The 16,979-nt window shown below is 33.1% G+C and overlaps 1 protein-coding gene across 2 annotated transcripts; it reads left to right on the forward strand.

Moving 5' to 3' along the window:
• Positions 1-1,059: 1,059 nt before the first annotated feature.
• stx16 (syntaxin 16) lies at positions 1,060-16,200 on the forward strand. 2 transcript variants are annotated; one of them, XM_073852232.1, is made up of 9 exons: positions 1,060-1,483; positions 5,155-5,166; positions 7,598-7,705; positions 8,188-8,328; positions 8,485-8,647; positions 10,548-10,636; positions 11,039-11,182; positions 12,163-12,243; positions 12,461-16,200. In XM_073852232.1, the coding sequence occupies exons 1-9, from the start codon at positions 1,352-1,354 to the stop codon at positions 12,563-12,565; spliced, it is 975 nt and encodes a 324-aa protein (XP_073708333.1). In that variant the 5' UTR covers positions 1,060-1,351; the 3' UTR covers positions 12,566-16,200. The 2 variants fall into 2 exon arrangements, with proteins under 2 accessions (XP_073708333.1, XP_073708332.1); XM_073852231.1 differs by lacking the exon at positions 5,155-5,166 and having other exon boundaries at positions 1,060-1,432.
• Positions 16,201-16,979: the final 779 nt, after the last annotated feature.

The following is a 16,979-nucleotide window of genomic DNA, read 5'->3' on the forward strand; positions in this document are numbered from 1 at the left end:
CAAACTTTTCTTTTGGTTATTGGTTTGACAGCTCTATTTACAAAATAAAAATGAACTGTAATAAAAGCCAAATGGCACACTTCCAGTTATTTATCTTCAGTTATAATTTAACTCTTTGCCAAAGATTTTTTAAAAATTATTAATATATTTAAGATACTAAATTAAACAGCAAACTTATGCAAATAAAAAAATAAATACACATGGTTAAGATTTGCTAGATTTGCATTTATATATCATTGACTAAATAAAAATGACTAAATAAAATTACTGTTTTATTATTGATGAAAAACAACAAACCAGACATCCATAGTATATAAAATGTATAGTTAAAATAAATAAATAAATAAATAAAAAATTACGCATAATAAATATACTCAGTACACATATATTATGTAAACACAAACTTTTCTTTTGGATGCGATTAATTGCAATTATTAGTTTGACAGCTCTATGTTACAAAATTTAAATTAACTAATAAAAGGCCAAAAAAAGGCACACTTCCAGTTCCTACTCTTCACTTAAATTCAACTCTTTACCAAAACTTTAAAAAAAAAAAAAAATAATAATAATAATAATATATTTAAGATACTGAATAAACAGCAAAATTATGCAAATAAATAAATAAATACACATAGTTTAGATTTGCTAGATTTGCTTTTATATATCATTGACTAAATAAAAATGACGAAATAAAATTACTGATTGTTTTATTATTGATGACAAACAACAAACCGGACATCCGGAGTACATAAAATGTATAGTTAAAAAAAAAAAAACGTATCATTTTATTATTAGAATTTTCGATACAGTATAAAAATAAAAGAATCAATTTTCGTATTATTAATGTATTACTTTGTGACATCGCCTAATAAACACAGCGAAATCACTTGTTAAAAATTACAAAATTGCTTTTATGATATTTGATTTATTAAATAAAACCATAATGTTCAAAAATAAAAGTGTAAACAAATAACGTGTCTGATTTTTGCATATTCACTGCCCAAAGCGGAAGTTTCATTGTGAGGTCACGTTTACGCCTTCCACGTCACGGAAGTCGCAGAGATGATCCATTAGCGTCCTAAAACCGAGCTGAAAACTTAGGCTATCGGTCTTGTAATGTTGCGATACTTAACAAGATACAGACTCAGGCCTGTCTCGGTCTAAAAGAGAGCCGAACCCTCTCGAAACCGGAGGTGCTGAGTTGGTGGGCGAGCCTGCCTGCCGTTTTGCAGGCTAGCTCGCTAGTTAAGTAGCCAGCTGCCTTGGCGACGAGCTGAGTAACTAATCTCAAGACAGCCATCGAGGCAGCTCGCGGTTATTTCATTTTACGGTCGCCTTGTATTGCGTAGCCATGGCAACTCGGCGACTGACCGATGCCTTCTTATTAATGCGGAACAATGCAATCCAAAACCGGCAGATTTTGGCTGAGCAAGTGAGTACATACGACCCCCGTCGTACTCTGAATACACGTAGCAATGCTGCGGTGAGTCTAACGTTCATTGTCTGAATTGATTGTTTTCGCGCGTGTGTGTGTGTGACTCTCAGCTAGCTAGACAACAACCCTAGCTAGCGGTGTTTGTTGATGTCAACCGGTCCAGTCGGTTGTCCAACAAACCTCAATTGTTTTGTTTGCCGTGTGAGGAGCTGGCAGGTCTGTGCAAACCGGCTAGCTGTTCATCAAACACCTCTCATACAGTCGCATTTTGATTTACTTCAACACACGGGAATGGCCATGAAATTACTAAAAGGTGATGGTCGTGCTAGACGTTTAGATAATCAACTTATATGTACAGGACGTTTTGATGCCAAGGACCCTAAAATATGATGGCTCCCATTCTGAAATCTGACGCTAGCTGTATATTTTAGTGTTTGAAGATCCATTTATACTGTGTGTGGAACAAAATGAAGCATTAAAAGCTATTATAAGAGAAGTCCATTGGCTTTTGTATTGTCATTGTGGCCAAAATAAGTGATGAATGTGTTAGCAGTCATTTCTTCTCCTCACTAGATGTACAAACCCCAAGAGAAACGTATAAATATTGATGTCAGTAGAATAAAATATGGATGATGATTAGTGATTAATCACATGATAAATGACTAGTCTTTAGAAAGCAGTAGTGTCAAATTCAGCATACACTACTGCTTTAAAAAAAGACTGCATTTTTGTGATAAAAATACAGTAAGTTGTGAAATATTACGATTTAAAATAACTTTTCAGCACCCGGTGATCTTTCAAACATCATTTAAATATGGAGATTTGCTTCTCAAGAAACATTTCGTAATATTATCTTAATGTTTTTGTAGATGATGTTGATGTTTTGTATTATGTTGAAAACAGCTGAGTAGAATGTTTTTTTTTTTTTTTTTTGATGAATAGAAAGTTCAGAAGAGCTGCATTAATCTAAAATAGAAATTCTAAAATATGTAAGTTGTAAAATATTACAAATTAAAATAACTTTTTAGTACCTGATGATCTTTTAAACATAATTTAAAAATGGAGATTTGCTTCTCAAGAAACATTTCTCAATATTATCTTAATGTTTTTGTAGATGATGTTGATGTTATGTATTATTATGTTGAAAACAGCTGAGTAGAATTTTTTTTTTCATTTTTATTGACGAATAGAAAGTTCAAAGGAGATGCGTTTATCTAAAATAGAAATTCTAAATTATGTAAGTTGTGAAATATTACAAATTAAAATAACTTTTCAGTACCCGATGAGCCTTTAAACATCATTTTAATATGGAGATTTGCTTCTCAAGAAACAATTTTTTTTTGTAGATGATGAATAGAGTTCAAAAGAATGTTTATTTGAAATAGAAATATTTTGTATTAAAGACTTTTGTGAATTTTGATCAACTTAATGGTTCCTTATTTAACTAAAATTGAATGGTAGTGTAGGTTAGCTTTTTTTTCCTGAAATTTGATCATACAAAAAATAATTTAAATTAAATATTCATCAATTTTAGATATAGTTTGCATTTGATCAGCTAGTTAAATAGAAATCACATTATGTAAAAAGTATTTTCTGCTTACCAAACCTGCATTTATTTGATCCAAAGTACAGCAAAGACAGTAAAAAATGCAATATTTTTATTATTTAAAATTACCATTTTCTATTTGAATATATTTTAAAATGTAATTTATTCCTGTTATTTCAATGTTGAATTTTTAGCATAATCACTCCATGATCCATGAGAAATCATTTTAATATTTTGATCTGCTGCTTAAAAGCGTTATAATAGAAATCTTTTGTCTTTGTCATCACTTTTGATCAATTTAAAGCATCCTTGCTAAATAAAGTATTAATTTCTCTCATTTATTTCCAAAATGATATAGTGTATAATGTTACAAAGACTTTTTAGTTCAGATATAAATGCTGATCTTTGGGTCTTACTATTCATCAAAGAATCCTGAAAAAACGTACTCCACTGTTTTAAATATTGATAATAATAATAAATATTTCTTAAACAGCAATTCAGCATATTAGAATGATTTTTGAATGATCATGTGACACTGAAGACTGGAGTAAGGATGCTGAAAATTCAGAATTGCATCACAGAAATATATTCAAATAGAAAGTAATTATTTTAAATAGTAAAAATATTTCACAATATTACTGTTTTTTTTTTTTGTATTTTGGATCAGATAAATTCAGGCTTGGTGAGCAGAAGATATATATATTTTTTTTAAACATTTTGACTGGTATTGTATCACTTTCCATTAAATGTCTTTGTCATTATAATACCTTATTTGTATGTATTTACAAACATAACTGTAGTTTTTATATTTCAAGCCTTTCTAAATATTTCTTGTGAGACTCTTTGATGCTCTAGTAATGTTTTTACCATTCTAAAATGAGACTTCCAAAGAAAAGGCAGTATGTTTTGTCTCCTAGTTTTCCATAGATCTTTCCTACCGATAAGCTATGCAATGCATTACATTTTTCTTTCTCTTTGATGCTGGTGGGCGGCCTGCTATCCAGCATGTTTTTAAATAGTCCTGTATCTTTATAAGGTATCGATTGGGTCCTGACAGACAGATTTTGGATGTCTGTCAGTGCAATATTTGAAGGTGTGAAAAGCAACTAAAAGTTACTAGCACGGACGTCATTCTGATCCTCTATCAGTCATAAATCATGCCTGCTTGTGTTTTGTCTGGTGTAGTGGCTCCATTCCTTACCATCTGCTTGCATGTTGATTTTTTGTTTGTTTGTTTTTTCCCTGTTTGCACTTTTTGTGATCTAGCTAAGCACTTCTTGCTCTGCCTTGCAAAATCCTGACTGAATCTTCTGTTGTGCATTGCTCAGATCTACAGTAATCATGTCAGTGTGTGTTGTTTTTGTTTAAAAATAGGATGTATCTTCCAGCTTAATCTTTTATTCTATTTTATAAATTCAGTAACATCAGAAAGTACTTTGTTTTTCCTAACCTAATATCTTATTTAGTGAATTTATGAATCTGTAGCACAATTATGCAGTAGGATTGAGATGTTAGAGTTATTGGGCTGGAATGGACAAATCTTACATTATAGCAACATGATGCCACATGCATATATATATATATATATATGTATGTATGTGACCCTGGACCACAAAACCAGTCTTAAGTCGCTGGGGTATATTTGTAGCAATAGCCAAAATACATTGTATGGGTCAAAATTATCGATTTTTCTTTTATGCCAAAAATCATTAGGATATTAAGTAAAGATCATGTTCCATGAATATATTTTGTAAATTTCCTACCGTAAATATAAAATTTTTTGATTAGTATTATGCATTGCTAAGAACTTAATTGGAACAAATTTAAAGGTGATTTAGTTGTATTTCAGCCAAATATTGTCCCATCCTAACAAACCATACATACTTGGAAAGCTCATTTATTCAGTATAAATATATGTTGTATAAATCTCAGTTGACCCTTATGACTGGTTTTGTGGTCCAGGGTTACATTTATGCATTTCTGTCTATTTGCATTTACTGGTTTTTGTTCCTGATTTGTCCAGTTCTGTCCAAGTCCTGCTGTCAGTCTTTTTGATGCTGATCACTGCTTTTTGTCTTGGGCTCCTCTGCTCTCACTCCTCATGTCCCTCACCTTCTGTTCTATCTCTCCTCTCATTGGATGGGACATCGCTGGGCTCTTCCAATCACATTAGGAGTTTGATGAGGTAACCTTGATGTTTTAGCATTTGTTTTCTAAGCTCCGTCCCACCCAGTTACTGTTGCTAGCTCAGATGAGCTTTATAGAATGTCTCATTGGAATGAATTAACGTTAAAGGGATAGTTCAGCCAAAAATGAAAATCTCTCATTAATTGCTCACCCTTTATGTCGTTCCAAACCCATAAGACCTTTGTTCATCTTTGGAACCCACTATGGAGGGTCAGTAAGCTCTCGGATTTCATCAAAAATATCTTAATTCGTCTTCCGAAGATGAACGAAGGTCCTGCTGGTTTGGAACGACATGAGGGCTCTGTCAGTAATTAATGACAGAATTTTCATTTTTGGGTGAACTGACCCTTAAAGGGATGGTTCGGAGTAGAATTGACTTCATTGCTATGCACTCCGAAGCCCATGTAAATACCCCATCCGAAGTTTTTTTTACCTTAGTCAAACATTAATGGAGATATTAGAGTTTTTCGAATTGCTTGTTACAGGAGTGAATGGTACATGTGATGTATCTCGTAAATTGCACCACTAAACGTGCAAGTAATCTTACCAAACTTGTACAGTAGTGTAAATAGGTTATGTACTCACAAAACGCTGCATCGAAACATTTGTAAGTCCACCATGAGTGTTTAAAAAACACGTTTTAGCCGATCCCTACTAGTCTCAAAAACTACAAATGGCAACACGTCGACGTCACTTCCCTGGTTTGAAAAAAGCACGTAAAAGTCCTCCTACAAGTTGACATGCACACAGATGTAGTAGGAGGACTTTTACGTGCTTTTTTCAAACCAGGGAAGTGACATCGACTTGTAGTTTCTGAGACTAGTAGTTCTCGGGTAAAACGTGTTTTTAAAACACTCATGGTGGACTTATAAATGTGCTGATGCAGCGTTTTGTGAGTACATAACCTATTTACACTACTGTACAAGTTTGGTAAGATTACTTGCACGTTTAGTGGTGCAATTTACGAGATACATCACATGTACCATTCACTCCTGTAACAAGCAATTCGAAAAACTCTAATATCTCCATAAATGTTCAACTAAGGTAAAAAAAAGCTTCGGATGGGGTATTTAGATGGGCTTCGGAGTGCATAGCAATGAAGTCAATTCTACTCCGAACCATCCCTTTAAATTTACCACGGATATTGTGTTCATTTAGGAATGAATACAACACAGTTTTAGCCACAGCGTGAACTTTAAGATTTGACAGTGTGTATCCTTTTTTATTGTTTTAAGTGACAACATTTGATTGTTTTTTTAGTTCTATAAAATTGCTTTCAAAACCATAAAAAACACACACCTTCCATAGACTTGCTTTACAAAAAAATAAAGAGCTTGTCTGATAATACGACAGCACTGTAGGATAAATTAGGATTGGTCAGTGCCATTTTAAGGCGGGGCTTAGTAAAGCGTCAGTTTGTGCAAAATATGAACACTGTCATTTATACACTGTTTACTTAATAAATATATTGCTACTTGTTTTTTAATAAATACACTACTAGTCAAACGTTTTTTAACAGTATGATTTTTAATGTTTTTTTAAGAAGTCTCTTCTGAAGCTTGAAGCCTGCATTTCTTTCAAAATACAGCAAAAGCACTAATATTGTGAAATATTTTTACTATTTAAAATGAATGTTTTCTGTTTGAATAAATTAAAAAATATAATTTATTCCTGTGATCAAAGCTAAATTTGCAGTCTTCACTGTCACATGATCTTTCAGAAATCATTCTAATATGCTGATTTGCTGTTCAGAAAACATTTGTATTATTATCAATATTTAAAACTGTTGAGTACATTTTGTTTCAGGATTCTTTGAATAGAAAGTATTAAAGATCAGTATTTATCTGAAATAAACATTTCGGAATTAATACTTTTATCTAGCAAGGATGCTTTAAATTGATCAAAAGTGACGATATAGACAATCTTTTGTAATATTACAAAATAGTTATATTTCAGATAAATGCTGTTCTTCTGACATTTCTGTTAATCCAAGAAACCTGAACAAATCTACTCAGCTGTTGTCAACATAATAATAGTTCTATAGTTCAGTTCATTAAATCAGAATATTAGAATGATTTCTGATGGGACTGGAATAATGATGATAAAAAGATTTTAGCATCAAAGATTTAAAATCACAGGAATAAATGACATTTTAAAATATATTCAAATAATATTTTAGAATTGGACTGTTTTTGCTGTACTTTGGATCAAATAAAAGCAGGCTTGGTGAGCAGAAGAGACTTCTATAAAAAATTAGATGTTTTACTGTTAAAGTATTTTGACTGGTAATGTCTTTTGTGCAATAATGCTTTCAGCCACAGACAATAATCTCATACAGCTACATTTTATGATTTACTGTATTTAAATTAATTTCACAGATTTTATTTACAAAAATGTGATTTTTGCTGTCATTTCTCTCTCTCTGTTAGTTGGCCGATGACCGTATGGCTCTGGTGTCCGGCATCAGTTTGGATCCAGAGGCTGCTATCGGTGTCACAAAGAGACTACCACCTAAATGGGTGGAGGGAGTGGATGAGGTAATTAGATGATTGTTTTAAATGATCAGTGACATTAAAGGAATGTTCCAGTTTTAAAAAGTTAAGCTCTACTGGCGGTATCTGTGGCATGATATAAATTACCAGAGAAATTGACTGTGCACAATAATACATTTACAATATTAAAAATGTATAATTAATCAAACAATATTGAAAAAAATATATATAGTAAAACATGTTTCTTCAGCAGCAAATTTGCATAATATATAATATTTTTTCACAGTTTTACTGATTTTACTACATTTTTAAGCAAATAAATGCAACCCTGGTAAACATAGGAGACCTTTCCCAAAAACATTTAAAAATCTTTTATTTGTATTTACAAATGGAGGGATCAGATTAAGTAATTTCTTTGTATTTATTTTAAACCTATAGATATTTGACTTTCACAAACACAGACTTGGCTCAAATAAGTCTTCTATCCATGGTCAACAAAATGAACAGTGAATTCTTTGTTCCTGCAGATTCAGTATGAAATCACACGTATACGTCAGAAGATGAAGGAACTGGCCAGTCTGCACGACAAACACATGAACCGGCCCACGCTGGATGACAGCAGTGAGGAGGAGCACGCTATTGAGATCACTACACAGGAAATTACACAGGTATAATAACACTGAGAGAAATCGTGTTTTATTTCACTGCCATCTGTTATGACTAAAGAGGTTGAAGTGGACACACATCAAAACTACAGCAATTAATCACTGCACACATCATAAAACTGAATTTTCATCTGTAGTGAGTCTGATATGTGTGTGTAGATGTTTCACAGGTGCCAGCGGGCCGTGACGGGGCTGCAGACTCAGAGTCGTCATTGTACAGAGCAAGAAAACAGGCTCTTGACTAATGTGGTCTCCTCACTGGCCCAGAGCCTTCAAGAACTGTCACTCAACTTCAGACACACACAGTCAAGCTACCTGAAACGTAAGTGTATGCAAACACAAACGCAAGATATATCAGGGTTTTCCGCAGGTCCTTAAAGGATTAGTTCACCCTCACCCTCTTGTCATCCAAGATGTCCATGTCTTTCTTTCTTCAGTCATAAATAAATTATGTTTTTTTGAGGAACTTCCAAAATGCCTTTTAAATGCAACTTCAAAGGTCTCTAAATGATTCCAGCCAAGGAAGAAGGGTCTTATCTTGCAAAACAATAGGTTAATTTACTATTTATATACTTTTTAACCTCAAATGCTCGTCTTGTCTAGTCTCTGCCATGCGCATGCATACTCTGTGTGATCCAGGTTGAGACAGTTAGGGTATGTCGAAAACTACCATCTCGTTTTCTTCCCCAACTTCAAAGTCGTCCTACATCGCTACAGAAATACCGACCCAGTGTTTACAAAGTAAACATACAAAGAAGATTAAAAGCCCTTTACAAAAAATGGTAAAACAGAAGTTTGAAGTTAAGGACGAAAACAAGATGGGAGTTTTTCGACATACCCTAACTGTATTGACTAGGATCACACAGACTACTCATGTGCTTTGCATAGATGAGACAAGACAAGCATTTGAAGTTAAAAAGTATATAAATTGTTCGTTTGTTTTCGAAAATAACCAATCGTTTGACTAAATATCCTTCTTCCTCATCTGGGATCGTTTAGAGTCCTTTGAAGCTGCGTTTAAACTGCATTTTGAAAGTTCAAACTCGGGGGCACCATACATATCCATTATACTGTATGGTGAGAAATCCTGAAATGTTTTCTTCAAAAAACATGATTTCTTTACAACTGAAGAAAGACATGAACACATTGGATGACAAGGAAGTGAGTACATTATCTCTACATTATAAGGTTTTGTTACGGAAGTGAGTTCTTAAATTTAGTTGCATCAAATGTAAGGCTATAAAAAGACTTAAATTGTACAAGAAAGTCTTAATTATGATTTCAGGTCTTAAATTTGGGTATGGAAAGACCAGAATTGCAATATGGCTTAATTTGATGATTAAACTTCAAAAGGCTATAATTTCATTGAATATGAGTGCTGCACATTTCAAAGTCAAGTCCTCTCTGCTTTGTGTTCTACCGTTACTGGGGATACGATTATATTTCAGACTTTCCTAAAGCACCACCTGCTGGCAGAGAATGAATGTGGATTTTCAATAAGCCTGTTGTTTTTCATTTAGACCAAGGCTAAAATCAGTAAGTTCACTTCCAGAACAAAAATTTACAGAATTTACTCACCCCCTTGTCATCCAAGATGTTCATGTCTTTCTTTGTTCAGTCGAAAAGAAATTATGTTTTTTGAATAAAAAATTCAGGAATGTTTTCCATATAATGGACTTCTATGGTGCCGTGAGTTTGAACTTCCAAAATGCAGTTTAAATGCAGCTTCAAAGGGCTTTAAATGATCCCAGCCGAGGAAGAAGAGTCTTATCTAGCGAAAAGATCATTTATTTTCTAAATAAATTTAAAATTTATATACTTTTTAACCTCAAATGCTCGTCTTGTCTAGCTCTGCGATGCGCATGCATACTTGCACTCTGGTGCAATACAGTTCGGGTATGTCGAAAAACTCCCATCTCATTTTCTTCTCCAACTTCAAAATCATCCTACATCGCTGCAGATGTACCGACCCATTGTTTACGAAGTGAATGTGCAAAGAGGGTCAACTAGCCTTTCTAAAAGTAAAACAGAGATGTAGGACGATTTTGAAGTGAGCCTACCTGACTCATATTGTATTCATTTTATTTGTGCAGGTCTTAAAGTTTTCAATTTGAGCTTAAAAATCCTGCAGAAACCCTGTGTATATGTTAGAAGCTAAGTTTTTTTTATTTGATTTTGCCTGGTGCTGTTTATTTATGACAAATCTTTGCTTTCATTTACAGGTATGAAAAATCGTGAAGAAAGATCCAAGCACTTTTTTGATTCTGGTCCTCTTGTGGAGGAAGATGAAGATATTGCGCTATATGACAGAGTAAGACTGTTTTACTAATACACATATTCACATGTTTTTAGAATATATGCCACAAACATGTTTTCATATTGGTGACTATATTGGTATGAACCAGTTGCTGTTGCTTTAAATTATTGCCATTATAATTATATCGCCATATTTATATATTGTATGTCACTGTGTACTGTATGTAAAATTAGTGTTACCTGGTCTTTATGTAAGAAAATATGATTCCCAGAATCAAGAGGTTGCTATTTGCTACTCAATTATTATTTTTAATTGAGTAAATATAAAAATGTATGTGTTTTTCATTGTGTATTTTATTATGTAACAGCATTTTTATTTCCATTACATGGTTGACATCTGACTTTGGAAATGTGTTTTTTTTTTCTCTCTCTCTCTCTCTCTCTCTCTCTCTTTTAGGGATTTACAGATGACCAACTAGTGCTGGTTGAGCAGAACACAGTGCTGGTAGAAGAGCGAGAGAGAGAAATTCGACAGATTGTTCAGTCCATTTCTGACCTTAATGAGATATTTAGAGATCTTGCTGGAATGGTTGTTGAACAGGTCAGTGTGCTGCTTAATGGGAAAAAATATTAAACAGGGCAGGTCCTGTCCTAAAACCAGTACTCTTTTAGATTCTTTAGATTTTTTTAATATACACTTCCAGACAAAGTTTTTTAACAGTAAGATTTTATTTTATTTTAAGTTTTTTTTTTTTTTTTTTTTTTTACAAGTCTCTTCTGCTCACCAAGCCTGCATTTGTTTGATCCAAAGTACAATAAAACAGTAACATTTTGAAAAATTTTTTACAACTTAAAATAACTGTTTTCTATTTAAATATATTTTAAAATGTAATTTATTCCTGTGATTTCATTACCAAATTTTTAGTTAGCCTATCATTCTAATATTCAGATTTTCTGAGTTTTGATAAATAGAAAGCATTTACAGCAGAAACGGCATTTATCTGAAATCTTTTGTAACATTATAAATGTGTTTATCATCACTTTTGATCAGTTTAAAGCATATTTGCTAAATACAAGTACTTATTTCTATAATTTCTTTTAAAATGATATAGTGTATAATGTTGCTAAAGCTTTTTATTTCAGATAAATGCTGATGCTTTTGATCTTTCTATTCATCAAAGAATCCTAAATATGCATTAGCATAATAGAATGATTTCTGAAGGATCATGTTTAAAATGTACATTTGATCAAAGGAATAAATTACATTTTAAAATATATTAAAAAAGAAAGCAGTTATTTTAAATAGTAATTTTTTTTTTCAAAATGTTACTGTTTTTGCTGTACTTTGGATCAAATAAATGCAGGTTTGGTAAGCAGAAGAGACTGGTAGTGTATGTTTTTATATATTTAATTCTTTCCTGTATTTAAAACTGACTTAATATGAAATGTATAAGAATAAGTAAAAACAAAAATTTAAATTGGGTTCAAACACAAAATTACTAAAATATCATTGCATAAATATGGAAAATATATTATAAAAAAAATATATGCATTGTTAATATCAATGTAAATTCAATACAGGGCACAGTCCTCGACAGAATCGACTTCAATGTGGAGCAAGCTTGTGTCAAAACAGAGGAGGGGATGCAGCAGCTGCAGAAGGTGAGGCTCTTATCAAGCTGATGTGTAAAGCAACATGTCAAGGGTCGTAATTGCATACACTAACCATTTCAGTCATTCGTTGTGTAATATGTAATAGCATATTAATATGTAATATATGTAATAATATTAATATGTAATATCCACATGACACCTACTAAAAGTAATATTATGTAGTAGAAATATAAAGCACATTAAACTTTTCTCTTTCCTTTCTCAGGCTGAACAGTACCAGAAGAAAAACCGCAAGATGCTGGTCATTTTAATTCTCTTTGTCATAGTTGTTGTTCTAATACTCATTCTGTTCGGGACAAAGTTTAGGTGAATCATTCCATGGCCTCTAGAAGGGATCTACCTGTATGTATGAGAGAAATTGATGTGTGTGTGAGTAAGTATGCATGCTAACTTTCAACACCATTGTTTGAGGGTGGAAAGTTTGTTAAACTTGGAAGGTGCTTACGTTTTAAACTACCAGTGAAGCAGATAAGGACGCCCCCTGCTGGTCACCGAGTGCAGTGTCTGGAGACATTTGTGTGTTTAAAGGATAACTGTTGCCAAAATGCAACCTGGGCTGTTTTTTTTACTGTAAATGAGACAAACTTATATCTAAAAGCATAATTACGACAAACGAGCTGTTTTTGAGATTGACCGTGATTTCGTTTTGTGGTCAATGGCCGGTGAATGGGAATACTAGGGGCATAACTTTGAGCGCATCAAAATCGATATTTTTACAACACTAAAAGGCTCGACACACCATGAAACTTTGCTTGAAGTATCGCCTGGGTCTCTACACATGAACTCCAGCGTTGAGAACATTGTGTACACAGAGTTTACTCAAAAGAAAGGTTTTGAACAACTCACTTACACTGTTTGGGTTTCCGCTCGCGGCCGTCTTGCCAGTCAAGAGGTGTCGATCTCCGAATGCAAGGATGGACAGCTCCTAAAGCATATTTCCATATAAATGCACGGCTAATTCGTTGTTTTGTCACAAGGGAAAAACAATATTAAACTTCTAGTTGTAAAAAGAGCCTCATATAAGCCTAATATTTCATCCTGTGGAGTCCATTCATTCGCATTCGGAGATCGACACGTCTTGACTGGCAAGACGGCTGCGAGCGGAAACCCAAACAGTGAAAGTGAGTTGTTCAAAACCTTTCTTTTTAGTAAACTCTGTGTACACAAACCATGTTTTCAATGCTGGAGTTCATGTGTAGAGACCCAGGCGATACTTCGAGCAAAGTGTCATGGTGTGTTGAGCCTTCTTAGTTTTGTAAAAATATCGATTTTGATGCGCTCAAATGTATGCCCCTAGTATTCCCATTCACCGGCCATTGACCACAAAATGAAATCACGGTCAATCTCAAAAACAGCTCGTTTGTCGTAATTATGCTTTTAGATATAAGTTTGTCTCGTTTACAGTAAAAAAAAAACAGCCCAGGTTGCATTTTGGCAACAGTTATCCTTGAACTCTGTAGTGAGAGGCAGTGTTAGTTCTCCATTTCCTTTCAGAGGGCCATTTTCTCTATTATAGGAGCTTGGAATCAAAATGGCAGCATGTTAATCTGTGTTTGGGTGAATCTTTAAAAAAAAAAAAAAAAATTCCAGGTCATAATTTACCCCAAAATTTTATTAATATTTTTCCTATTTATTTCTTCTTCTCTTTTTTTTGCACATTTCCTTCTCAACTCTCATTTCTGTAATGCAGAATTAAATTATTTTAAATCAAAATTTAAAAAGTGCCATTGCACTGTTACAGTATTTTTTTTTTACTGTATAACAGTGGTACAAATCTAATGTTCAAGTAAATGAGATTTTAGGGGGGGATAGGCTTAAGGATATTGCATATTCTTAATATACAGTTGAGGTCAAAAGTTTACTCCGTCCTTTCAGAATCTGCAAGATGTTAATTATTTTACCAAAATCATCATACAAAACGCATGTTATTGTTTATTTAGTACTGGCCTGAAGAAGATGTTACACATAAAAGATGTTTACATATAGTCCACAAGAAGAAATAATAGTTGAATTTATAAAAATGACCCTGTTCAAAAGTTTACATACACTTGATTGACACTGTGTTGTTACCTGAATGATCCACAGCTGTGTTTGTTTGTTTTGTTCAGTGATAGTTGTTCATGAGTCCTTTGTTTGTCCTGGACAATTAAACTGCCTGCTGTTCTTTTGATTCAGAAAAAACCTTCAGGTTCGACAAATTCTTTTTTTCAGCATTTGTGTATTTGAACCCTTTCCAACAATGACTATGAATTTAAGATACATCTTTTCACACTGAGCACAACTGAATATACTTGCATGTTTCCCAGAAGACAAAATAGGTTGCATTTACCCTGATCTTCAAATTCTAAAAGTTTTCATGCATGGTTTAATGCATGGTTTTTCCTTCCGGAGTATCAGTCAGTATTTGATCCTTCTGTAATGGTTGCATATGAGTCCCTCAGCTGTTCTCAGTGTGAAAAGATGGATCTCAAAATCATACAATCTCACAAAAATCCTCTAAAACCAAAGAATTTGTGAACCTGATGGATTTTTCTGAGGAACAGCAGGCAGTTTAACTGTTAAACAGCTGTGGATCATTCAGGTAATAACACAGTATTAAGAATCAAGTGTATGTAAACTTTTGAACGGGGTAATTTTTCTAAATTCAACTATTATTTCTCTTGTGGACTATGCAAACATCTTTTATGTGAAATATCTTCTTCAGGTCAGTACTAAATAAACAATAACATGCATTTTGTATGATCCCTCTTTTTTTTGTAAAGTAATTAACATTTTGCAGATTCTCGAAGGGGGATGTAAACTTTTGACCTCAACTGTACATGTGTTTAAACATGTTTTCTAAAGATTCACCCACTTTTTTGGTTTAAATCAATGTCAGTAGTGAGCATCTACAGTGAAACCTGTCATAAGCTGCCTTTGAATCAGACCTTGCTTGAAGGCTTTGATGTGTGTTCGATGTGAGCCCAAGATTACATAAACTCCTGTCATTTAATCTCAAAAAAATTTTCCACTGTGTGTTTGAGAAGAGAAGCACTGACGCTCCAGTCAACCATGGAGGAATTTAACGACTGCGGAATGAGGAACATATACAATTCAAACCATTTACCATGTTCAGTTTTTAATTGTTTTTTATGTGGTAAAATGTGTATTACTGGGATCATGACAGGTGTTGAATGAACTGTATGTTATATTGTCTTTTACGAGCGTCCATAACTGAGCGTTAGTTCCTCTGCACATCATGTGTTTGTCTGCGTTTTAATGGCAGTGTTTTCACGATATCAGTATCATTTCAGTGAAAAGCAGGAGTGATTCATCAAGGTTTTTTTTTGCTTCACTCTGTTCCTTGCCTTAAAGAGTGAACATCTCTGTGCTGAACTTGGATGTTTTTTAAAGCTTTCCTTGTCTATGTTTCATTGGCTGGTGTTATCACTACCGTCTCGTTCAGTCTGACCTTTGAACTTTGACCTTCAGTCTCAGACTGTACAACTGCTGTTCCCTGTACAAGATGAAATTATTTATTTTAGATGCAAATATGTGTACAGAGTTCTATTGTTGTCCGTTGGTAGTCCAAAGTCCTATTTTTTTCCTTTGTATATTGTAATGATGATTTACTCTTTTCCTGTCCTTTCAAAAATCAATTCCTGTTGGCTTTTGTGAAGGGTAATTGCACCACTACTGTATGATGGGGTAAAATCATGAAGTTGACCATGTTATTTTATAAATACAGAGACTGTTTATTCTTATCTTATTTTAGAAGGTTTGAAAAGGTATAACCGCACATTTAAGGCTTAAATCCATTTCATGTGATTTACTCCATGGTCTTGGCGTGAAACGCCCAGTGTGAATATATTTTTCTGCCATTACGGTACTACTGTATGCTCTCTGAACCTTCTGTAAACGCTGAACAGGTTTTTAATGAAATTAAAACAAATATATATATATAAAGATACAGAATGTGTGGTATTTTATGAATGCTTTGAAACGTGAATATTTTAGTTTTTTAGCATTCATTGGTCTACTTCACAAGCTATATAAATAACATTATATTTTGCATCATACTATATGAGCCATGAAAGCCTGATATATTTAATATGATAAAAAACATTTAAGGTTAAATTTTACAAAACTGAGATGTATACATCATGTGGAAGCGCAATAAATAAGCTTTCTATTGATGTATAGTTTGTTATGATATGACATTATTTGTTCGAGATACATCTATTTGAAAATCTGGAATCTGAGGGTGCAAAAAAATCAAAATACTGAGAAAATTACCTTTAAAGTTGTCCAAATTAAGTTCTTAACAATGCATATTACTAATCAAAATTTACATTTTTAAATATTTACAGTAGGAATTTTACAAAGAATCTTCATAGAACATGATCTTTACTTAACTTCCTAATGATTTTTGGCATAAAAGAAAAAACAACAATTTTGACCCATACAATGTATTTTTGGCTATTGCTACAAATATACCCCAGCGGCTTAAGACTGTTTTGTCCCACAAACAACAAACACATTTACAAAGCATTTAAGTATTCAAATCTTAGATGTTTACTAAGATCCTTCTATTATCTATTGAAACCAACAATAATATTTAATATATCAATAAGCTTAATGTATATTAAACCATCATTTATTTGGTACTTTCAGTTGGGAGGTGGGTGTCCTGAACCCTAAGCCCTAAATTTCAACTTTTGAAAGTATTGAAATAAATTTCGCAT

This window comes from Garra rufa, chromosome 12 (genome assembly GCF_049309525.1).
Source record: "Garra rufa chromosome 12, GarRuf1.0, whole genome shotgun sequence".
In the NCBI taxonomy this organism is placed as follows: domain Eukaryota; kingdom Metazoa; phylum Chordata; class Actinopteri; order Cypriniformes; family Cyprinidae; genus Garra; species Garra rufa.